General features: G+C 36.8%; 6 protein-coding genes across 6 annotated transcripts; 2 read left to right on the top strand and 4 right to left on the bottom strand.

Moving 5' to 3' along the window:
- Window positions 1–2,807: 2,807 nt before the first annotated feature.
- Window positions 2,808–3,597, top strand: EV154DRAFT_547059 (uncharacterized protein; the record flags this gene model as incomplete). The annotated part of the gene is made up of 1 exon (XM_051604730.1): window positions 2,808–3,597. The coding sequence occupies exon 1, from the start codon at window positions 2,818–2,820 to the stop codon at window positions 3,595–3,597; it is 780 nt and encodes a 259-aa protein (XP_051463215.1). The 5' UTR covers window positions 2,808–2,817.
- Window positions 3,410–5,930, bottom strand: EV154DRAFT_490868 (Alg9-like mannosyltransferase family-domain-containing protein). The gene is made up of 9 exons (XM_051599473.1): window positions 5,714–5,930; window positions 5,472–5,656; window positions 5,252–5,424; window positions 5,082–5,203; window positions 4,623–5,029; window positions 4,250–4,552; window positions 4,108–4,203; window positions 3,896–4,055; window positions 3,410–3,841 (listed from the first exon to the last, which is right to left on the bottom strand). Exons 2-9 carry the CDS (start codon window positions 5,512–5,514, stop codon window positions 3,643–3,645), a joined length of 1,503 nt encoding a protein of 500 aa, XP_051463214.1. The 5' UTR covers window positions 5,515–5,656; window positions 5,714–5,930; the 3' UTR covers window positions 3,410–3,642.
- Window positions 5,931–5,985: 55 nt separating this feature from the next.
- EV154DRAFT_476022 (uncharacterized protein) lies at window positions 5,986–6,807 on the bottom strand (the record flags this gene model as incomplete). Its single annotated transcript, XM_051598007.1, has 4 exons — window positions 5,986–6,393; window positions 6,446–6,521; window positions 6,585–6,673; window positions 6,724–6,807. 4 exons carry the CDS (start codon window positions 6,805–6,807, stop codon window positions 5,986–5,988), a joined length of 657 nt encoding a protein of 218 aa, XP_051463213.1.
- An 824-nt stretch (window positions 6,808–7,631) lies between these two features.
- Window positions 7,632–9,475, top strand: EV154DRAFT_558010 (general substrate transporter; the record flags this gene model as incomplete). Its single annotated transcript, XM_051605471.1, has 5 exons — window positions 7,632–7,803; window positions 7,859–7,977; window positions 8,033–8,056; window positions 8,111–9,373; window positions 9,434–9,475. 5 exons carry the CDS (start codon window positions 7,632–7,634, stop codon window positions 9,473–9,475), a joined length of 1,620 nt encoding a protein of 539 aa, XP_051463212.1.
- An 87-nt stretch (window positions 9,476–9,562) lies between these two features.
- Window positions 9,563–11,012, bottom strand: EV154DRAFT_490860 (CDC50/LEM3 family). Its single transcript, XM_051599472.1, has 6 exons — window positions 10,955–11,012; window positions 10,769–10,902; window positions 10,609–10,717; window positions 10,261–10,554; window positions 9,881–10,204; window positions 9,563–9,823 (listed from the first exon to the last, which is right to left on the bottom strand). The coding sequence occupies exons 1-6, from the start codon at window positions 10,983–10,985 to the stop codon at window positions 9,603–9,605; spliced, it is 1,113 nt and encodes a 370-aa protein (XP_051463211.1). The 5' UTR covers window positions 10,986–11,012; the 3' UTR covers window positions 9,563–9,602.
- Window positions 11,013–19,436: 8,424 nt separating this feature from the next.
- On the bottom strand, window positions 19,437–20,995 carry EV154DRAFT_174138 (uncharacterized protein). The gene is made up of 3 exons (XM_051594212.1): window positions 20,975–20,995; window positions 20,831–20,914; window positions 19,437–20,732 (listed from the first exon to the last, which is right to left on the bottom strand). Exon 3 carries the CDS (start codon window positions 20,630–20,632, stop codon window positions 19,550–19,552), a length of 1,083 nt encoding a protein of 360 aa, XP_051463210.1. The 5' UTR covers window positions 20,633–20,732; window positions 20,831–20,914; window positions 20,975–20,995; the 3' UTR covers window positions 19,437–19,549.
- Between the last annotated feature and the right edge of the window lie 2,764 nt (window positions 20,996–23,759).

Here is a 23,759-nt window from a genome sequence, read left to right as displayed (position 1 = left end):
CAAATGGGACAAACATATTATGTAATAAAGTGGTGCTCGTTTTGTCAGGAAGTTGAACCGAATTATATAGATATGCATATCAAAATCCCCACCTACTCTTATAAGTTGCTAAAGTACTATTTGGAAGAGGTACATTTTGCATGCCAATTCCATCTTCAAAATCTTCAGTAACTGCTGTTTGATCCAGTACTTCCGTTAGTACATGATCTTGAATATAATGGCGAAGGACTGATAAGCTGATATCTGTAGGCTGCTGGCTATGCAGCCATTTAATGCACATTTCTTCTACTACAGGATCGCTCAAGATCGACCTTCTCTTGACATGTTTCCCTTGTTGATGAAGTGGAATCTCTCCCGTCTCTAACATCGCATTCAGCCATTCCCGGGCAACACGACCACGATAAAATTTAGAAGCATCAGGCCAAAAAATATTAACAGCTGCAGTAGATGCTTCAACATAAGTGCTACCTTCTAATAGGAGCAACATCATCTTATAGACAACTTTGTACTTTAAAAATTGAGCTACGCCTTCCCTACACTGCCGCTCATTCGTCCTTGATACTCTGACCTTTGGATCCATAAGTGGTAAAGTAATACGAATCTTTTCTAGGGCTGCTTCATCGGGTCTTCTTGGTCTGTAAATTGCCTTCACGACTTCAGGTGGGGGAATTTCCTTTGGCTTTGTATTAAAAAAATCATGGATTGAACGTGAACCTACAGCTGCCTTAGCCAATACAGATTTCTTCCTACTGATGGTCTCTCTTGAATAGTTCAGAAGACGAGTATATCTCTGTTTTCCTGTCTCTTCGGTTGCATTCTTCCAGTTGATGGGTAAAATTTGGACTTCTTGGACGTTTTTAGGTTGGATCGAGTCAACATCGTTGTCAACAGTTTCTTTAGAACTGGTCATGTCAACATCAGTGTCAAAAGCTTCTTTGGGTCTAACTTCATACTTGGCAGCTGCCAGTTTAGCGAGTTGAGCAGCGCGAACTTGTTTGCCTTGGGCCATTCTTTTTCTTGACTTGGCCATGATCTAGTGTGTCAAACTTCGACATGCCACTCATACAGTTCTTAAACCAAAAACCAAAAAAATCTTTTGATCTCCGCCTCATGTCTGCTCTTGAAAGGGTATATTATAGACAATGGCAAAATATCAACAATAACTTCTTTTACGGAGATAATTAGGGAAACACTATCGATAAGTGAAGGAATGAGGCTATAGATGACGAAAAGCAGATGACAAAATTTCACAATGTGGTATTTTCTAATTGCTATTTTGAGTTAAAAAGTAATTTTTGTCACACCTTTATGGATGCTCTTAGATAAATTGACGTATTTTGTAATGGGTTATGTATGATAACACAAAAATTTACTATTTGTATATGAAGTTATGGGTTATCCATCACTTGAGAGCATTTAATTGTTCTACACAAAGGATGACCTTCTAGCATTTACCGCTCATTTTGGTTATATTCTAATGCATAGTTTTTGTAGATAGCTATTGTCATGCCATATCTCACACAAATCATACAATGTGTTCTTAAAACAAACGAAAAAAACAGTGTTAGATAATGTTAAAAGTTGATTGTTATTTGTCATCTCACACCAGGTATGGATAAAGTTCTGTCTGTACTTGTTACAGGATTTTGAAAAACAAAATGACTATACGTACTTTAGTCTACATTGTTTTTCTTCTAACAGTTTTATGTCTAAAGTAGGCTAGTTGAATAATTGCCATATTTATGTGTGGAGTAATCCATGTATTATGAGTTGCTACAAGCATAAGTTACTTTTGAAAATGAAGTGGGCCTTCGATGCGTTTACCCTATCTATCTTGCATTTGGCTGCCGACCAGAATTGTTGGATTGTTTGGACATCTGGAGAGCATAATGGACGATAAACGTATCTATTTTCTCAACATACAATCAGCATTGCAATATTTTCTGGATTGTAGATAGAATACTTATCCTTCACGAGGCAGATTAAGAAATTTGTTAAATGACTGAACACATCTACTGTCAAAAGTTTTATTTTAGTTACTTTTTTTTTTCTATGAAATCAGTACGTCTGCCCTTCTAAGCTTTTTGTTCAATGTAGATTGTTTCTTTCTCGGGTCTCTATCATAGGGCTTTTGCACCTTAATGTCAATAGTAGCTGTGAGAATACTGCTTTTAGTTTCATTTTTAAGAAATATTGAGAAAATGGGCAAAAATTTTACAGATCAGTTAATCTAAAGGGGCCGGAAACTCACAGGTGTGTTCATATTAACTACACATCCCAATCTGAATTTAATCAGATAATGTATCTACCAAGCCTAAAAGATCCACTTTTATCTTTTTAACCTCACTTAATTTTTAAATAATTTTTTTCATAGGGTGTTTAACTTTGGATCAGTTTAACCAAAATATGGGGCAGTAACCCAAAGACTGTGTTAAAGATCATAACGCTTTTAAAGATGAGTTCAAGAGCCATTTAAATAGGTTATATTACTGGAATTAGTACAGGTAGAATATGTATCTTAGTTTCATTTGATTGGGTTGTGGTAAAGATGGAATCAGACTATGCAGTCCTCCCCTTAAACGTTTTTTGATTTGAGGGGCCAGGCTTTTTTAAACACAAGGGAACTACTTTCGTTTGCCGAACAAGGCTGATTTTTTTAGCCGAGTCACCAAATTCCTAAATGCAGAAGAAAACTATTCTGTAATTGTATATGGAGTAACCTGTTTCTGTTTACCCCGACCATTGATCATTTATATAAATACTCACATGCTTTTGAGGCTTGACTTGGGTATAGCTGGATAGATATACAAAAAACTTATGATTGAATACGGGACATCTACACTTAACAAGCCAATTTTAATTCATGAAGGGGTCGATGAACAACAAAGCTTTTTTAGGTTGTTATTCATTCTTGTAACTTTCTTGTTGATGCTTTCAAATATTGTTTTGACAACCAAAAACTACTTTGCTTTCAAGAGTGATAGAAAAAGTATCAAGTTCCGCTTTATTAAGCAAAACCATCAAAATGCTACACTCATCGTCATTGTTTATCTGATTCATGTTGTGGTTCATAACTTCCACTTCATGGATAATATTTATCGACCTGTTGACTACTTCGAGCCAAAATACTTGTATCAAAAATATATTCTGTCAACCATGGAGATCACATTTTTTTTCAACTTTCCTGTCACTATTTGCGGTATTGCTTTCATGAAGAAATTATTTAATAATGGTTATGTCGATTTTTCATATTTGACAGCATACATTTGCTCCTCTTTAATGACACTAATGCATTACCGTATCGAAAGTCCAACATTATATGCTCCATTGGTCAATTTCAGTATCGCTGGTGAAGGCGTATCCATCTTTTTGTTTATTTGTGTCACATTTATTATTCAACAAAAGCCAGAGAAGAAGAAGCACAAGTTATTTATTATTATTTTCTTTACTGCTATAATTTCCATCATTATGTTATTCAATGCCGGTGTAGTCTACATGTTAATTACGTTGGTATTATTTATTATTGTTATCGCTAAATTGACAGAGGGAATCATATATGAAAATTATGAAAGAATCCCACTTGCCGAAGTACAATAGATATAGAAGTAAATAAATTTTTTTATAATATTGACCATCATTTTTTTAAACATCGTCTTTTTCTGAAAGGATAAGGAATACATTCAAGTTCATTTGGCTTTCAGGTGAGTTTGTTTCTGCGGCTCTTTCCATCATCTTGTCTACATCGTCAAAACTAATATGTGGTGTATAGGTCGTCATCAACAAGTAACGATGTTGATGGATCTTTGGAAGTGTGACAAAACTTGGTGTAATAAAAATAGTTCTGCCAGATCAAATTAATAATTATTCACATTACTTTATACGAGCTTAAAATCACCTTTCGTATACATTAGGGATACCAGTTTTTGCAAAGTCAACCTCATGTTTACCAGCCTGATGACGACGCAAGATAACACCCGAGCTCTTTTCAAGTTGTTCGACAACCTTATCAAGGTCACTTGAAAAATCAAACACATTTACATGATTTCCACCATTATCTATATTATATTAGTAAGCTATTAGATGCTTTCCTAGTGAAAGCTATTTTACCTTTGGGAATAACCAGCAAATGGCGAGGTGGCATATATGTCTTGTAAAACAGTAAATTTGTAGTAATATTAAGTCCATTATGATCCATGTTTAAATCTAAGACATGTCAGATGTACCTTCTTTTAAAATTGCATAAACTTACTGGATGCACCCGAAGTACATGTCAAGTCACCACTCTTTAACACATGACAGTCATGAAGTCCGCTTGTTTGATGATAGAGTAGGTCCATAGCAGGAATTAAACCACCTTGATGTATGACTCCAAAAACATATGTAGTAATAACATTAAACAAAAACCAGGTTACCCAAAAGGAGCGAGTTAACCTAGACTGCTTCCAAGCAAAAATTAGAACCAAAGGAACGAGTAGAGGGCACAAAAATCTAGCTTCTTGATGAGGCATAATAGATAAACCGATTAATCCGGAAGATACCACACCTACAAAAACTAAAATAATAAAATGTATATATATAAAAAGATTAACAGGTTAACTATCTCACATATCTGATAAAATTACCATAAAATAAGTGAATATTTTCATCAGTTCTAATCTTCGCAAAAACACTGGGAATATGAAACAGCCCAAGAATAGCTAAAGGTCCATAGAGTAGTGGAAGATTGATTGCAAAGTGAGTATAACGAGGATGGATACCGTGCTGCGCCAGATTATCTGTATTTATATTGTATAGTAAATTGTTGATAGGTGTGATCACTATTTCGCCCTCAGGTCTCATCGAAGCCAATGCCATGGGGTTGAAAAGGGTCGAGATTACATGCCCTACACCAGTAAATGGCTCTCCGTGTACGGTTAATTTCAACGTTCCATAATAGACAGAGTCTGCAACAATTGAGAACACAGCAAAGGCAACAATGCCAATCAAAAAAGGGAATACCGATGTCACAAATCCTGTAAAACGATTGTTTCTAAGATGGACATCGTTAACAAGACAAGGTTATAAAACAAAAATCGGCTTACTTTTTATATGCTTGGTATAGATATGCAACACCTATTGGAGATGCGTACAGAGGGAAGGTAATTCTGGTAAAGACACCTATGCTGAATAAAGCGCCTAGTAAAAAAGAAAGTTTGCTCGATCCCTTTCGGCACGTTAATACTTCTACTAACTAGTAATCGTTAAACGCTACCTCTTTTGCATAATCGGCATATGTGCATAGACTGAGACAAAGTAATATACTTTCAAAGGAGTTCGAAAATGGATGGGTATAGTATGCTAACGTGACCTGACTCGTAGCAACAAGAATCATGGGTATGGTAGGCTTGGTCCCGGTACGCTTACATAATCTAAATACGCATAAATCTAAAATCGTGTTAGCTCAGGTACATGTTTGTTCATATTTATCATACCTATAACAAGGGAAAGAAAAAAAGAGCCTAAACGTTCTGCCATAAAAAGCCTATAAGAAGAAGGAACTGTGTGTCTGTATATTAGAGATTACAGATCATTTGCGATGAATGACAGCAAATTGTTACGTGTTCCTTCAGGTGTCCAGGACTTTAATATCCAAAATGGAATCCCAGTTGTTATAAATCTAATTGTTAATGGTTACAACAGAGTAATTCGTTCAATGTCTACAGTTGTATGTTACGGTGCAATAATTGAACGAGAAGCATGTTCTGGCGTATACTCCCAAGGGGTAAACGTTTCTATGCCAAATATTTTCGAGCTTGTAATTTCGGGATTCTGAAAGAATTCATCAGGATGAATGTAACCAGGCAAAGTTGCTATAAGCCAGCGAGTCCATAACAAAACTGAAACGATTAAAACTTTCAGCATGTCAGGAAAAGAAAATCAGATAAAAAGACAAAAGAAAAAAGAAACGCGATATGGCGTAGATTTAAATGGTGTTTTTTATTATTATTATTGAGCGTTGTACATCATCATCATCATGGCATTATCGTCCATCAAAAAACTATTATTATTCATACCTGGGTTCATCTGCTGCATATGATCTACATTTTGGTTATTTTTTAACAATGCATGGTGTAGATGATAAGGTGACAACATGTTATTATTAGCGCTACTACTATTACTACTCATACTTCCTACACTATTCATACCACTGCTAGTTTGTTGCTGTCGCTGGCGTACTGTCGCTGCTTTATTGTATCCCTGCTTCTGCGGGTAAGGCGACATGTCCGGCTCTTCTTCTTTTCCACCAAGGAATAATTGGTTCGCTGTTAGAAATAGTTTATGGATTCGCTGTCCTGTCATTGTATAAGGTGGCGGAAGAAGAGACAGATTTGGCGGTGTAGGTACTTTAAAGTCCTAGTGTGTGTGTAAATGATAGGCAGTAGCAGTATTATACTGACGTACTTACTTCCTCTGTTTTAATCATGGATATATCTGCCATAGTAGCCAGATATGTCAAGTTGGATTGTAGTCTTGATTTGTAACTAAAAAAAGGAAAAATTCAATGCATAAGAGTTGTATCACACTTAAAGAGATTAACACGTTACATTGTAATATCTGGCTCTCTTAAATCATTCACACTCATATGTTGGTGCTCGAGGCATAAACGAATTAATTCCTGGTTGATAGTCAAAATCTAACCAACTTTTTAGTAACGATTTATGTATTAGTTGCAGAATAGTTTACCACTTCGACTCTTTTCGCTGATAGCAAATCAGACTCTGGTGTTGCAGAAGGGGATATTGGTTGATGGGATGACATAGAAGACATGATTATATTGGGTGATGGAACATCCAATAAGGGCGATGAGTGCATTGGTGAAGATGACGCAGAGTATGAATTGGGTGAGGGCACGGAGGAGGCGCTATTCTTAATAATTTCTTGTGAAGCCATCATCTTTGCTTGCTGCTGCTTCAGAAACCAATGAGGCGGTTGTTGTTGGGTATTGTTCTGTTTCGTTGGATACGAAAAAGGACGTTTATGTAGTTGTTGTTGTAATTGTTGTTGTTGTTGTTGTTGTTGTTGTTGTTGCTGTTGTTGTTGCTGTTGTTGTTGCTGTTGTTGTTGCTGTTGTTGTTGCTGTTGCTGTTGCTGTTGCTGTTGTTGAAGCTGCTGTTGCTGCTGCTGTAATAGCATATACTGGTGTTGTTGTTGTTGCTGCTGTTGCAGTTGTAATTGCTGCTGTTGCTGCTGCTGCATCATCAGCACGGCTACATGGGCTTGCTGGTTGTCCATCATATTTGGAGAAGAATAATACGAGAGCTGCGAGATGGGTGTATTAGAATTCCAATCGTTTTCAATTGAGGACCAACCAATGCCATCGGCATTCGGTCCGGTTGTCGTCATATCCATTGGAAAAGATGATACGTCCCCAAAGGAGCTTTGTGTATATAGGTTTACGTGTGGAAATGGGTTCATTAATAAGGTATAAGAGTTGGTATATTTTTAAAGAAAGATGATTTTATATCATGGCACACATTAAAACTTATCCAGGGGAAGACACTACTTTGACTGCATATTGTTTCTTCGGGTGCTCCGGTCCGGGAAATGAATTCGTCATCCCTTTTCAACTTATTTTACTTTTATTTTATATAATGGCAGAGACACATGTGAATAAAGCACAGTATGAAAGGATCCCTTCATTAGGGGAAGCGAGTTCAGAAGACACTGTTCAAGACGGCTCAGTGGAGAAGCCTACGTTCTTTGTATATTATCTGGTATTTTGTGTCTGTATTGGCGGGTTTCTTTTTGGATATGATACAGGAGGTACATGTATATTACAAACTCAAACAGTTAATTATGCTAACTTAATTTATCTCAGTCATATCAGGTGCATTACTACCGATTCAAGTAGATTTTTTAATGACCACAAGGCAAAAAGAGTTGATTGTATCCGCCACAACGTTTGGAGCTATTTTTTCTGGCTTTTTTGCTGGGCTCGTAATGTTACATAATTATCGACAAATGAGCATAATTTATTAATTTTTTAATCTAGTTGTCTGACAGATTTGGTCGAAAGGTAAATTGCATTTATATAATATATGCTCAAGTCACTAATGTATGGATGTAACAGCCACTGGTTTTATGTGCCGCATCCATTTTTGTGCTCGGTTCCTTATTACTCGCTTTAGCACCCAGTTACAATATTTTAGTACTCGGAAGGTTGATTGTTGGATTAGGTGTTGGTATTGCTTCTATGATTATACCTGTTTATATCAGTGAAGTAGCACCCAAAAGCTTTCGCGGTAGGCTAGCAACATTGAATACTTTGGTAATCACATTTGGTCAGGTCATGGCTTATGTCGTAAATATCATTTATTCAGAAACAGAAGGTGGATGGAGATATATGTTTGGTATTGGTGCTGTACCTGCTATTATACAATTGATTATTATGCCGTTTATGCCTGAAAGTCCACGTCGCATGGTGGCCCAAAATAAGTTGGCACTCGCCAAACTAACATTACAAAGGATATATGGCACTACCGTGTCTGATGAATTTATCAATAACGAAATTGAAACTATTCAAGAAGATATGCATCAGAGTAGCCAAGGAACCTATCGTGATTTTTTGAAGAGACAGAACATGAAACCATTGTTAATCGCTTGTGTTTTGCAAGCTGCTCAGCAGCTGTCAGGGTTTAATACGGCAATGTACTATGCTGCTACAATCCTTCAAATGGCCGGCTTCAGAAATCACCAAAATTCTACGCTGGTAGCATTAATAGTATCAGTAACAAACATGGTATTTACAATGATTGCTGTTGTTATTATTGACAGTACAGGTCGCCGGCGTATTCTTATCATAACAATGCTATGTATGATTATTAGTTTGCTTGCATTAGGTGGCTCATTTGCTGTTCAACAAGAAGGCTTTATACCTAAACAAGAGTTATGTGCAAATTATACCACCCATTGTTATCGCTGCATTTTAGATGACCGATGTGGATGGTCCGTCGATACAAGCTCGTGTGTTTCACTTTTGGGCCACAGTCCTACAGATATTTTGGGTCTTGTATTAAGCGGGGCTACATCCTGCCCGGCTAAATCCTCTGACGGGCTCATCACTTTTGTATTGCTTTTTTCACTTACCTGTTATGTAGCTAGTTATGCTTTAGGGTTAGGTTATGTTCCTTGGGTGATTCAAAGCGAAATATTTACATTGTCTTTGAGAGGAAAAGCAAATGGAATAGCCACTGCTACAAACTGGATATGCAATTTACTTGTTGCATCCACCTTCCTTACAATGACTAATGCCCTTACTGCTGCAGGAACATTCTGGCTTTATGCAGGTATATCTATGTTTCTATGGATGCTTATTGTGAAATGGGTGCCGGAGGTAATGAGCAAATAAAAAAGCTGGAAAGAAATTGAAAAGAAATTAACATATTATAATTAGACTTCTGGTAAATCATTGGAATATATCAGTTCCTTATTCTAAAATAAGAATAAATCACCTTCATCAAACCATAAAGCTACGGTTATTTAAAATGGCTGATATTCAAAGCATTTTTAAAGTTCCACTCAGTTTTATAAATATAAAAAGTAAATAGTTTATTATGCATAATTTATTGGCCTGGACCAGACGATTGTTGCCAAGAAAGACGATCATGATCACCAAGTTTTCTTGGCTTGAAAAAGTGCCAGCCCAAAAAGACGACGCCTAAAAGCGTACAGACACAACCCATCACAATCCAAGCTAAACCCATGAAAGGATTTCTATCGCCCAAGAAAGATGTGCCGGAAATAACTATGGATTTGGTGCCACCATAAGCAGTAATATCATAATCTATGCTACTTGTTTAATGGGTCATGATAAATAAATCAGCATGAAAACTATACTTACTAAGAACCACGGTGACTTCATAAATTCCAGTATCCAGTTTGAAATCTCTTTGGGCGGCATACAATTTTCTAAATGTCGGGTACCAACTTGTTCTCATCCAGACTTGAAAGTGCTCATCCAATTGAGGTTTGAAAATGTTGTTTTCTGTATATCCATTAGGATACTTCTTAGCCCAATTAGGTGGTGGCACAATGTCATTAGGATTCATCTGCGTGGTAGCGAGTCTATCTTTGTCTGCTGGCCATGCAATACCTGTCTCATCAAAATTTAGAGTCGTGTTACTTTGACCGCCTGGTGGGTTTACGAAAGAGACATGAAAGGTATCTAAATACTCTTCTAGTCAGTATACTCTTCCTGCGAAAACAATGGTTTACATTTACCGTTAAACATGGAATTGGCAATAAGACCACAAGGATAATAAATTTTTCCATCTGTGTTTGTGCTGACAGGCGTACAGGAACTGGCTGCTTCCTGAGCAGTGATCACATCACCATGGAGTTGATTGTAACTAAGACTTTTAACATATTTACGATGGTTTTGATAAAAGTTGGTGAGTCTGTAATAAAGAAAGACGGGTGCGTTGATGTCGATGGGGGTGTTGAATCGGATAGTACAATTTCCGGGCTCACCGTCAATAGGATTTTTTGTGAATCTATAAGAAGGGATACGAGGCGCTATGAGGTTGGTAAATAACCAAGTATTCTATTGTAAATGCGCAATATGTTTACCGGCATCTCCTTCTTTAGTGAATTTATATGAATATAAACTATCATCTAATACTTGCAAGCTACCATTATTGTTTTTACATTCGGTATAATCAATAATAATCTCATTAACCTGTTGTTTGAAAGTTTAGCAAATAAAAACAAAACCTGACGCACAACTTACAGAGTCGCTTTGGGATAGGAAGACACCGCCCAAAGGAGAGAAAAAAATACCGGCTACAAAAAGCGTTGGTAATACAGTCTTTGGTGTTAATAAAGGTTGCCAAGCCTTAAGACGTTGTTGTTTGAAAGCAGTGTCTGTAATTCTATGTTAGATTGGGAAAGTTAACTCTTTCATTCCTATAATTACTAGCAGGTTTTTTGCTTTTTTCCTCGGACATGTGGGCTTAGATGAGTAAAAAGAGAAAAGAAAAAGGAGTAAAAAAATAAAAAGAAGGTGTGAAGAATTTGAGCTTAGCTAAAAGATCTTTTGTGTAACTCAATTGAGTTTATTAACGAATTACACAGCAATAATAAAACAATAGTTCTTTCCATTTTATAATTTTTGGTCGTTATTAGCCTTTTCAGAATAAAGCGCAGGATAAGCCAGTTTGACTCAAAAGGGATTAAACTTAGACATATATCAGAAACTTCGACTTCATTGTGACGTAATCCGTTAGAATACACTATAGAAAACGTATCTCTATTCAAGCTACAGCCTGAAACCAGTCTAAATATATCTCTAATCAACATCTTACGATCAGAGACTGTCAATTCCCGGCCAACATTACATGGTGGAGTAGCTGGGCGCTTTGACTTAAATAATAACAATCCTTTCGTAAAAAAATACAACCGCTCGTCTTAAATATTATGCAACAACAACAACAGTTTCAACAGTTCCTACAACAGGTTCAACAACAAAATCTCACTAACCAAGCATCCCCAACCCAAGTTTACAACATGAACAATCAGTTTATGAGTAACCCGACAATGTATGGAATGTACCCTCAACCCATGCCTATGATGTATCCAGGTCCAATGCCTGTTTATTTAACTAATAGTGTACAAGGTTCTATGATTATCCCCTTCAGTGGAGAATATCTAGATACAAGTGAAAGTATTTATGACTTCTTAGAACAAATATCCTATCTACCCACATTCTCTTCTCTTACTAGTGCTCAGGACAAAGAGAAAATCGCTGTGATTGGATCTCACTTACGAGATACTGCCTTATCATGGTTTCGCAGAACGAGTTGGTCAGACATTGCTTATGGCTCCGAAGATCAAGAAGGATCCTTTGTGTACATGTTCGTCAATCACTTTTTAACTAACGCCACCAAGTACAGGCTTAGAATGGCTTTCAATAGAAGAGTGCAAGGCCCTAATGAAGATGCAGTTAATTATATTAAAGAAAAAGTAAATCTATTCAAGAAGTTTAACAAAACAGAGAATTACGAAGAGAGTACTTTAGTTGCAGATGTGGTACAAAATTTAAATTTGGTAACTCAAAGGAACTTACGTGCGGCACCTACTTCATTAGAAGATTTGAGAGCCCAATTAGCTCAAGCAGATTGGATTATGAGAGAAGAGTTACGTGTCTCGTTGGCCCCTTTGATGAACAACGGCTTTGGAAGTAATACATCCTATGGTACCGCTAGTAACAGTAATGGATTTGATATTTATAACGTAAACACCGCACAATTACACACCATCAAGCAGCAATGGGAGCTTTTTCAGCTACAACAAAACATGAATATGTTACAGATTAACAATGTATCTAGTAGTGAGAATGTTAGAAAGCCCACTTACGCTCCCCGTAACAATAATGGAAGAGTGCAAGAATCCAATGGTAATTCTCAAGAAGTAGCTAATCAACAAGCTCAAGGCAATGGTGATACCTTGAAAGTTCCACGATCCTCAGTGACCGGCAACACTAACTCTGGATCCTTTTCATCTCGAGTATGTTACAACTGCAATGAAGAAGGCCATATACAAAGAAACTGTCCGTCCTCGTGTGGTAACTGTGGTGATGAGAATCACACAGCTAGTGGATGTAGAAAGCCAAGAAAAACTCAAGCACAAAACCAGGATTTTCGGGAAGGACACCGCCAGTAGGTAACGGTGTCCCAATTTTAAATATCACCTTAACCAGTGAACAAAATCCTACAAATATTATAAATGCAGTAAACGGAGAAACTGAGCAACAAGACGTTGATATGTTATCCGCTGAAGAATGGGAGACTCAGAAACGTGCACGACGAGCTATCCAACTAGCTAAAGCACGTGCTAGAAAGAAGGAGATAGCGTTGTTAGACAAGGAAGCATTAGCTCAAGGATTACCACGGCCATCTCAAGTAAACAAAGCTACTAAGAAACATCCCTTATTGATCAACAAAGAAGGTAAACTGGACCAAAAATTCAACACTGCGGAATACTTGAGGTCCTTGACGGTGACCCTTCCTTTGGCGGAATTCCTTTTCTTGTGTCCATCTCACAATCAACAAGCGAAAGAAGCTTTAGGTTTTGCTAGTAATAAATCTGTTAGTAATGTTACTAGTGGAACAATAGTGCCACCGACATTGGCCACTCCCAGCGATGCTTCATCATCGTTAGCTACGGCGACGCTAGCTGATGTCAATCCCGTAAGGAAAGTAGACAATAATATCCATAATGTTGTACAAAGAAATCAGATTTTCACAAAATCATTCACAGATCGTAACAATCCGGGTGCTAGTGGTACTGAACTCCAAGTGGTTCAAATGTCTATAGGTGAAGGAGATTACGATGCGCTATTGGACCCTGGTGCAAATGCCTCTATTATTCCGTATGAAGTAGTCAAGGAGTTACAATGGGAAAATCGTATCGAAAAAGTGCCTGGACTATCGTTGAGTTTTGCAGGAAGGGCTAAGGAAAGCGCCATGGGGTTAATACGAAATGTTGCTATTTTGTTTTCTGTGGAATTAGAAGTCAGCCATACGTTTATCGTAGCAGATCTAGATAACTTCCCCCTGATTTTGGGTATTGATTTTTTCGAAGGAGCACACGCCATGTTAGATGTATCTCGTAAGGAATTGATTTTCGAAATCTTAGATGAAGACGACAGTGAAGTGGTAGTAGAGCAAATTATTATCGATACGCACGAGGGAACTGGAATAAATCCTACGGCGTCAAAATTGGGTAATAGCAATAGAATAATGCAGATAGTATTATCAGGTGGGGAGAGTGGTGACAAAATAGTGAAGTTGAATGAGGACTTGATTCTGGATCCTTGGGAGATTAGCATCGCAGCTCTCAGATACGCGGAACCTACAGTCTTAGATAATACTAAGATGGTGCACATGCTTGTTCCTGCATATGCCAGTGCAGTAAATGGCGTAATGTTGTGCCCGACAATTATCCATACCACCAGAGTAGCAGAAACAGTTATTGCTAATGCAACTAATAAAAAGGTAATGATAAAGAAAGGTGATGCTATCGGAATAATTACTCCTGCTGGCGACGATAAATTATCAATGGAGAGTATCAAGACAAAAAAAAATGTAGTTACCGAGGTAGAGGTTATTCAAGAGTATCTGGCAGAAATGATGGAAAACCCACGCGACCAAGCTATGCCTTCCGTTTCCACCGCACCCGTTTATCTACCTGCCGAAGCTATCAGCAAGAATAACTATTACCACAACATGCAGTCTTATGTTACGTCTGTTGTCTGCGAATGGTCCAATAAAAATGACAGTGTAAAGAAGGTCAACAATGTCAAGCAAACCGAGCAAAAACCTGTTATTGAAGAAATAGATTGCGGTGATTTTGACATCAACCCCGAATTAATGCCCGAGCAAAAAAGGGAGATTTTAAATGTGTTACATAAGCATAAGAGCGTATTTGTTAGTTCACTTAAGGAAATAAAAACATTAAATACTGACCCTTACATTATTGACTTGAAACCTGATGCGAAACCACAACGATCTCGTGCGTACATTGTGCCACATGACGCTCAATTATGGCTTAAAGAAACACTACAGGAGTTATTGCGCACTGGAAAAATCGAGGCTGCGGACCCCAATAGTGAATGGGCTGCTGGAACGGTGTTGATCCCTTCGGATATAGAAAAGAGACATAAGAAGAAGAAGATACAATTCAAAGGAAAAGCCAAGCCATTTGTAATATCAGACAATAAAAATTCGCTGTCCAATGTCAAGAAAGTGCCTGGTAGTAAAATTTACAACACCACTATCCAAGATTTCATTGAAGAGGCTGAAGATTCATTAGAAGAAGATAACATGGAACATCTTATTGGACAGAAATTTGGAGTCGGTGATACCAAGAGAAGAAAACAGGCTATACTAGAAGATGGAAATGTTGTAGGATATACTTCTACTGCTCCAGGGCTTAAAACCAAGGATCTATATCGGTTATGCATTGACTATAAGAATCTAAATGCGGTGACAATGAAAGACCCTTACCCATTACCTGATATTAATATGTTGTTCACCCAATTAGGCAAGGCTAAATATTTCTCTATCATGGATGCATTAAAAGGATTTTGGCAATTACCGGTACATAAGGATTCAAGAAAGTATACAGCGTTTATTACCCCTCTAGGAATTTATCAATGGTGCGTAATGCCTATGGGATTGCATTCGAGTGTAGCTTGGTGGCAGAGATGTATGGACCGGACGTTTTCGGAAGCACTCTTTGACTACTTCATGATGTACGTGGATGATGGTGTGGTATACAGTTCAGATTTTGAGAAGCATGTACAGCAACTAGACAAAATTTTGTGTATGGCTGAAAGAGTGGGTCTATCCATGTCGTTAAAGAAATGCAAGTTCGGATACCAGGAACTGAAGATATTGGGATACATGTGTGGAATTAATGGATTCAGGATGGATAACTCCAAAGTAGAGCGATATATGTCATGGCCTCGACCTAGGAATGTGTCGGAATTGAGAACCTTTTTAGGAGGCATCCAATATTATCGAAGATTCTTTCCAAAGCTTTCTGAGGTTACTAGCGGGATGACTAAACTGTTAAAGAAAAACGTCAAATTTAATTGGGACGAAGAGGCGCAAAAGGGATTCGATAAATGCAAGGAAATGATGAGTAGCGAGCCTGTTCTAGCACACCCAAGATTCGACCGTGAATTTGTTCTGTATTGTGATAGCAGTAAGAAGGCTATATCTGGAATATTGACTCAGGCTGATGAAGATGATGGTAACATCCTACATCCTATCTATTATGGAAGTCGGGCATTGATAGGTATAGAAAAAACAACAATGGCAATATGGGAGTTGGAACTATTGGCTATAGTCTACTTCTTGAAATTCTATAGGTATTATTTGTTAGGTAATAAATGCAAGGTCATCACAGATCACCAATCTCTCAGGCATTTAATGAAAATCAAGGAGGAGTCCAATCCGAGGGTAGTGAAATGGTTGCTTAGTGTGATGGAATTAGACTTTTCGGTGTATTATCGTCCGGGGGCTCAAAACGGGAATGCAGACAGCCTATCTAGAATGCCGTTTGATCAGGAAGGTTTAATGGAAATGCCTACTTCTGAAGAAATTATTACAGATAATTACTTACCTGTGTATAATGTCATAAGTGGAGGGATTAACGATGACGTTTTCCATGGAATATCGGAGGAGCGCTATCGATGTCTGTATCAGTTTTTGAACACTTTAACCTTTGGAGAAAATATCCAGCTAAAGGAAAGGAATGCAATACGAGCCATGGCTAGATATTATTACATCGGAGAGAACGATCGTATTTACAGAAAGAAGGACGAGAAATATGGTGACAGAATCTTAGTTAAAGAAGCGGAAGTCAGAAAAGTAATAGAAAATATACATGATCATTGGCTCTCAGGGCATGCCGGAATAGCTCGAACTTTTACCAACGTCAGTCGAAAATTTTACTGGCCTAATTACTACGAGGATATACGGTTATACGTTAAAACATGCCACATATGTCAAGCCCATTCTCTTAAAAATGCGCCAGTGGTACCTATGATGTCTATACCTGCACCACTAAACGGACCTATGACCGAAATAATGATGGATTTTTGTGTATTGCCTAACGTACAGTCTTTTGGAAGCTTTAGCTATGTACTTGTATTGATAGATATGTTCACCGGTTGGGTAGAATGTCACCCATGCGTAACAGCACAGGCAGATATAGCCGTCATTGGATTATACGAATGGATCTGCAGATTCGGTATCCCATCAACTGTGTATAGTGATGGAGGCACGCATTTTGTTAATGTCATAGTCGATAGAATGGTGTCTAAATATGGGATCAAGCTAGCGTTAGGTCCATCAAACCATTCTCAGAGACAAGGAAAGGTTGAAAGAGTAATCCAAACCCTTAAATTATTGTTAAAGAAGATCTGTGCACAATATCCCGGAAGTTGGGTTACTTGGTTATCAGCAGCTAGTTATGTCGTCAGGACCAGCGTATATGGAGGACACGGATTCACACCATTTTTCCTTTTGCATGGTCGGCAACCCAGAGGAATTGCGGATTGTCTAGAAATCAAGGACTTAGGTGAAGATGTTCTGTTGATGGAGACCGGAAGTAGAATGAACACAACTAAAATACAGGATCAAACCATGATTAATAATATCGAAGAAGGCGTAGATGAAGAAATCGATTATGAAATGTTAGAGTTGGAAGAAAGATTGGAAGAAATTATTAAATTGAATGATTCAGTGTTATCAGAAGCTGTAAAGCGACAAGTGGTTATCAAAGAAACTCAAGCTAGAAACTATGATGATGCTAAAAGAGTGTCCGTTCGATCATTTAGATTAGGTGACCAAGTAATGGTACTCAATCATACAGTAGGAGATATAAGCAAAGGGAAATTGGGTAGCAAGTGGATTGGACCGTACCGTATTGAAAGAAAATTACCTAATAACGTGTATGTGATTTCGGATGGGCATCTTATGGTTGCAAGCCCCGTCCATGCTAATGACATCAAACTGTTTCTACAAAGACCGAAAGATAACTGGTTATATCGAAAATGGGTTGTAGAAGGTGAACCACAAGAAGTAGCAGAAGCTGAATTAGGTGAAGACCGTACAGGAGGAGTTGAAGAAAACCCTGGTTCAAATTCCTTAATACTGAAGAAGAGGCGTCGTACCTAGCTCTCCTTAAGTAGGATCCTTGTGAAGAATTTGAGCTTAGCTAAAAGATCTTTTGTGTAACTCAATTGAGTTTATTAACGAATTACACAGCAATAATAAAACAATAGTTCTTTCCATTTTATAATTTTTGGTCGTTATTAGCCTTTTCAGAATAAAGCGCAGGATAAGCCAGTTTGACTCAAAAGGGATTAAACTTAGACATATATCAGAAACTTCGACTTCATTGTGACGTAATCCGTTAGAATACACTATAGAAAACGTATCTCTATTCAAGCTACAGCCTGAAACCAGTCTAAATATATCTCTAATCAACATCTTACGATCAGAGACTGTCAATTCCCGGCCAACATTACAAAGGCATATTGCACTCCAAATTAAAGCTCCTCTGTGTACAACATCATTGTGAATTAACTACCCTTTTTTTTTTTTTTTTTTTTTTTTTTTTTTGCTACTTTCCTACACCTCATGTCTAATGAATCATGGACGTCTTAAAAGTATCGAGTTTTACTATTTAATTAGGTTTTGTACCATTTTGCGACCAATTATCAGCGGGCGGTCAAGATCAAAGTGCTTGGATTAACAAAATTTCTGAATTTAAACAACTATGGACAATAAAGCCGGTTAGGAGTGGGAAATTGCAAAGTAACCATTTTTTTCTTCCCTAAGATACTCTAAATGACACAAACTAACGTATAATGTCTCTCAGTGAATTTTTTTCACATCACATGAAAAGTAGAGTGCATAAACACATGAAGTAGCATCGAGAGATAGAAATGGCTAATCACTTTTCTTAGGAACAGTTTAAGTGTGTGTGGACACAGTATAAGATCGGACGTCTTTGCTGTCCTTAAGACTTGGAAACAATAATATACAATCAAAAATGATGTAGGATGTAATATTTACGAATAAATATGTATTTAACAATTTATACATCTTCTGCATATTTAATTACTACTCTGTCACCTTTGCTCTCGTTTGATGTTAAATTTGAAGAAAGATCAAAGTAAAACTAAGCTGTTATAATACATGCCGAAATGGTCACCATATGTTTATTGCAATCAATCAACATTTGGTTTGAGACGATAAGTTCTCATGAAACTCTTGATGTCAACTAGAATATCCGATCCTATATTGTGATTATGTACACCTTATTGTGCTTACTAAAAGATGGCTTTCCTTAAGTCCTGAAGCATTAACCTGTGACACTCAAATCATAAATGTCATGAGGAAAATATAACTGATTCAATAATTTGAGTTTATACAACTTATGACAATGGTGATCCATTACATATATTTAAGGTAATGACCGAGGTATCATGGTTTTTTTTTACCTCAGGTAATAAAAAAACATTATGAGGTAAGAAGAAGACAAGTGAAGGCAGGTCAACACAAGTAACTAAATTTGATTTCTTTCTCTGGTTGACACAGGAAATATTGCTTGGCTTTTGCAACTTTAGTTGAGACGTCTCCTATTGTGACAAAGAATGCGTAAAGTGAATAAGATAACTTTATGGAAACAAGATGCCCGCAAATGTCGAAGCTTTCCCAAGCTTTAGCATGTCCACTTTAAAGAACTTTTTAAGTTAATGTCAGAACGGGGTATTCCTATTGTCCAAACTGGTTTTTTGTCATGTAACTATTGGCTGTATGTGATATGCTGAAAGCCCCCACCTAAATATCTTAATTACCATTCAAAACCTAATAAAGCACATACATGTTTAATGAATAAAAAAAATAATTGCCCAATCTTTTTAAAGAGAAGCTTCTGTCTTTTTTATTTTTTTCAACTACAAGACATAGTCACGGAGCCAGTTGTATAATTTTTAAAACTTTTGTTTTTTGTTGATTGTTGCTGAAGAGTTTGGTTCCTTTCTTTTGTTAGTAACTTTCTGCGGTGAAATGTATGGCGGAGAAAGGCAGCTATCCTTGTCAGAACTGCTTTGATCAGATTCATAATCACCATGTTGTGTCATATAACTCTTCAGCGCATGGTGGCCATATAAAGCAAAGTTAAGAGTTCTAAAAAGACATTTGATGTATCTGGGAACGTCTTTGATATATGTGATTGAGCGTGTCGGTATCTTGAATTTCAAAATTTCAACAAAGCAAAACATGTTCATGATTGGCATTAATAAGGCGTAAACATAAATCACATCCCTGTAGACTTGAATACCATATAATTTGAGATTTGTAGCATCAGATACAACTAATTTCTGTCTTAAAATACTTTTGAAAATGTATTTTAAATTCTTTGCAATCTTTAGTCGATCCTTCAGAAAGTGAACGTAATCTTCTTTATCCATCGAACCAGAAACTTCTAACAACACAAAATCCAAGCCTAGTTCTTTTGAAGATACGATACAGTCAATTGAAGAGCCTTGTGCCCTATTTTGATCATCATTTTTGGCAAGGTTTTCCTCTTCCTTCGAAGCGGCTAATTTGAACTCGCCCCATTTATATTGCCAGAAATTTTTTTTTGCATCAAATACAGTGGTAAATACTTTGCTAAAATAACTGATAATAAAAGAGTACTCGTTTTCATCAGACAATTTTTCTTTGTATCTCTTTCTTTGAAGTTTGAGTAGCTGCAAACATTTCTTTTTTTGCCTGTATTCAGTGTCGTCTTTTTGGAGTGATTTCTTAGCTTCCTTTTCTTTTGCCTTTGCTTCATCAAAATTTGAAGCTCGTAAAACGCTTTTGGTGAAATTATAAGCTGTATTTGGGGCTTCATCAGAATATGTTGCCTTTTTTATAAGACTAGTTTTCCACTTCAAGAAATCGTCCTTCAAAATATACTTGGTTTTGCTCTCATCAACCTTGCTGACGAAATCTAGTATCCCATAAAACAGATAATCTTGATTGTGGATATCAGTTCTTTTAAGCTTTTTCTTTTCAGTATTAAACATGTTTCTCAGAGTGGATATGTCTTGGTTAAAAGGGATATCAAATTTTTCAGAATTGAAAAAATTGTCAATCTAATTATAATTCATGCATCAGCGTTTGAAACTTTAAGGCACAAGGCTTTAGTCTTAGTTGGTATGACCAGAAAAACCAAGTCGTATCATTTCAACCGTGCCAATTTATACTAAAATATGTATACTTACTTCATCTGTATGCTTTGATCTATATTTCAACCTTTTGGACAACAAATCATCCAATACTCCATCTGCTTGATTGTAAAGAAGATTCTGTGTAAAAAAAAAAGTGAACAATTGGTCCAATTTTACTAACAAAATGAGTACAATTACACTATTAACAAGTCTGGATAAACGCGACCAATCCACCAGGTTGAAGTCATATATAAATTTTTTGTGAAATCTCTCCATGTTATTCACCCAGAATTTTTTCAATTCAAGGGCATTTATAGAGGGAATTGATTCATAGAACATTTTTGTAATCAGGGTTTCATTTTCCTCAAAAAAAACTGAGGCTTTTGTTTTTGTTGAACTTGGTTTTTTCGCGAGAAAGTCTTTAATGATATCCATATTTAAAGCTACAAAGAAAAATACTTTTATTTTATACGAAAGAGGCAAGACCAACGAAAAAATATTAAAAACACGTTCATATAGGTAAAGGTAATCGAAGCCAGTTCATACAAAAAAAAAATAATCGAAGCCATGCGTCATCCAATCGGAAATTAAATATGATCATAACTCAACATTTTTTTTAAAACATTTTTTTTTGTTCTGTTTAGTGTAAGCGAGTAATGCTGCTTTGGTTTATATTAGCGTGTGGGACATTCTCTGTTAATATCTAACTAGTAGGAAAGGGTGTAAAGTAGTTTCAAAATATTATTACTTTAGGTTGCATGTTAGCGTGAGGGCCTTTCTCTGTTAATGTCAATCTTGTGGGACGAGGGAAAGTAATGGTATTTTGTTCTGCTTTGGTTTTATATTAGCGTGAGGGCCATTCTCTGTTAATATTTAACTAGTAGGAAAGGGTGTAAAGTAGTTTCAAAATATCATTACTTTAGGTTGCATGTTAGCGTGAGGGCCTTTCTCTGTTAATGTCAATCTTGTGGGACGAGGGAAAGTAATGGTATTTTGTTCTGCTTTGGTTTTATATTAGCGTGAGGGCCATTCTCTGTTAATATTTAACTAGTAGGAAAGGGTGTAAAGTAGTTTCAAAATATCATTACTTTAGGTTGCATGTTATCGTGAGGGCCTTTCTCTGTTAATGTCAATCTTGTGGGACGAGGGAAAGTAATGGTATTTTGTTCTGCTTTGGTTTTATATTAGCGTGAGGGCCATTCTCTGTTAATATTTAACTAGTAGGAAAGGGTGTAAAGTAGTTTCAAAATATCATTACTTTAGGTTGCATGTTATCGTGAGGGCCTTTCTCTGTTAATGTCAATCTTGTGGGACGAGGGAAAGTAATGGTATTTTGTTCTGCTTTGGTTTTATATTAGCGTGAGGGACATTCTCTGTTAATATCTAACTAGTAGGAAAGGGTGTAAAGTAGTTTCAAAATATCATTACTTTAGGTTGCATGTTATCGTGAGGGCCTTTCTCTGTTAATGTCAATCTTGTGGGACGAGGGAAAGTAATGGTATTTTGTTCTGCTTTGGTTTTATATTAGCGTGAGGGCCATTCTCTGTTAATATTTAACTAGTAGGAAAGGGTGTAAAGTAGTTTCAAAATATCATTACTTTAGGTTGCATGTTATCGTGAGGGCCTTTCTCTGTTAATGTCAATCTTGTGGGACGAGGGAAAGTAATGGTATTTTGTTCTGCTTTGGTTTTATATTAGCGTGAGGGCCATTCTCTGTTAATATTTAACTAGTAGGAAAGGGTGTAAAGTAGTTTCAAAATATCATTACTTTAGGTTGCATGTTAGCGTGAGGGCCTTTCTCTGTTAATGTCAATCTTGTGGGACGAGGGAAAGTAATGGTATTTTGTTCTGCTTTGGTTTTATATTAGCGTGAGGGCCATTCTCTGTTAATATTTAACTAGTAGGAAAGGGTGTAAAGTAGTTTCAAAATATCATTACTTTAGGTTGCATGTTATCGTGAGGGCCTTTCTCTGTTAATGTCAATCTTGTGGGACGAGGGAAAGTAATGGTATTTTGTTCTGCTTTGGTTTTATATTAGCGTGAGGGCCATTCTCTGTTAATATTTAACTAGTAGGAAAGGGTGTAAAGTAGTTTCAAAATATCATTACTTTAGGTTGCATGTTAGCGTGAGGGCCTTTCTCTGTTAATGTCAATCTTGTGGGACGAGGGAAAGTAATGGTATTTTGTTCTGCTTTGGTTTTATATTAGCGTGAGGGCCATTCTCTGTTAATATTTAACTAGTAGGAAAGGGTGTAAAGTAGTTTCAAAATATCATTACTTTAGGTTGCATGTTATCGTGAGGGCCTTTCTCTGTTAATGTCAATCTTGTGGGACGAGGGAAAGTAATGGTATTTTGTTCTGCTTTGGTTTTATATTAGCGTGAGGGACATTCTCTGTTAATATCTAACTAGTAGGAAAGGGTGTAAAGTAGTTTCAAAATATCATTACTTTAGGTTGCATGTTATCGTGAGGGCCTTTCTCTGTTAATGTCAATCTTGTGGGACGAGGGAAAGTAATGGTATTTTGTTCTGCTTTGGTTTTATATTAGCGTGAGGGCCATTCTCTGTTAATATTTAACTAGTAGGAAAGGGTGTAAAGTAGTTTCAAAATATCATTACTTTAGGTTGCATGTTAGCGTGAGGGCCTTTCTCTGTTAATGTCAATCTTGTGGGACGAGGGAAAGTAATGGTATTTTGTTCTGCTTTGGTTTTATATTAGCGTGAGGGCCATTCTCTGTTAATATTTAACTAGTAGGAAAGGGTGTAAAGTAGTTTCAAAATATCATTACTTTAGGTTGCATGTTATCGTGAGGGCCTTTCTCTGTTAATGTCAATCTTGTGGGACGAGGGAAAGTAATGGTATTTTGTTCTGCTTTGGTTTTATATTAGCGTGAGGGCCATTCTCTGTTAATATTTAACTAGTAGGAAAGGGTGTAAAGTAGTTTCAAAATATCATTACTTTAGGTTGCATGTTATCGTGAGGG

Source organism: Mucor mucedo (genome assembly GCF_025094135.1).
Source record: "Mucor mucedo strain NRRL 3635 chromosome Unknown EV154scaffold_3, whole genome shotgun sequence".
Taxonomy (NCBI): Eukaryota; Fungi; Mucoromycota; class Mucoromycetes; order Mucorales; family Mucoraceae; genus Mucor; species Mucor mucedo.
This window is presented reverse-complemented; position numbering and strand designations above follow the sequence as displayed.

What these genes read in the sequence shown, in the direction of transcription:
- EV154DRAFT_490868 (XM_051599473.1), bottom strand. Translation starts at nt 5,514, where the DNA reads ATGGCAGAACGTTTAGGCTCTTTTTTTCTTTCCCTTGTTATAG. An exon ending in CTATACCAAGCATATAAAAA is followed by an intron (nt 5,030 to 5,081) that starts GTAAGCCGATTT and finishes TGTCCATCTTAG; the next exon opens with AAACAATCGTTTTACAGGAT. An exon ending in ATCCCTAATGTATACGAAAG is followed by an intron (nt 3,842 to 3,895) that starts GTGATTTTAAGC and finishes TTGATCTGGCAG; the next exon opens with AACTATTTTTATTACACCAA.
- EV154DRAFT_490860 (XM_051599472.1), bottom strand. Translation starts at nt 10,985, where the DNA reads ATGTCCGAGGAAAAAAGCAAAAAACCTGCTA. An exon ending in AAAAAGCAAAAAACCTGCTA is followed by an intron (nt 10,903 to 10,954) that starts GTAATTATAGGA and finishes ATAGAATTACAG; the next exon opens with ACACTGCTTTCAAACAACAA. An exon ending in TCCTATCCCAAAGCGACTCT is followed by an intron (nt 10,718 to 10,768) that starts GTAAGTTGTGCG and finishes TTCAAACAACAG; the next exon opens with GTTAATGAGATTATTATTGA.
- EV154DRAFT_174138 (XM_051594212.1), bottom strand. Translation starts at nt 20,632, where the DNA reads ATGTTTAATACTGAAAAGAAAAAGCTTAAAAGAACTGATATCCACAAT.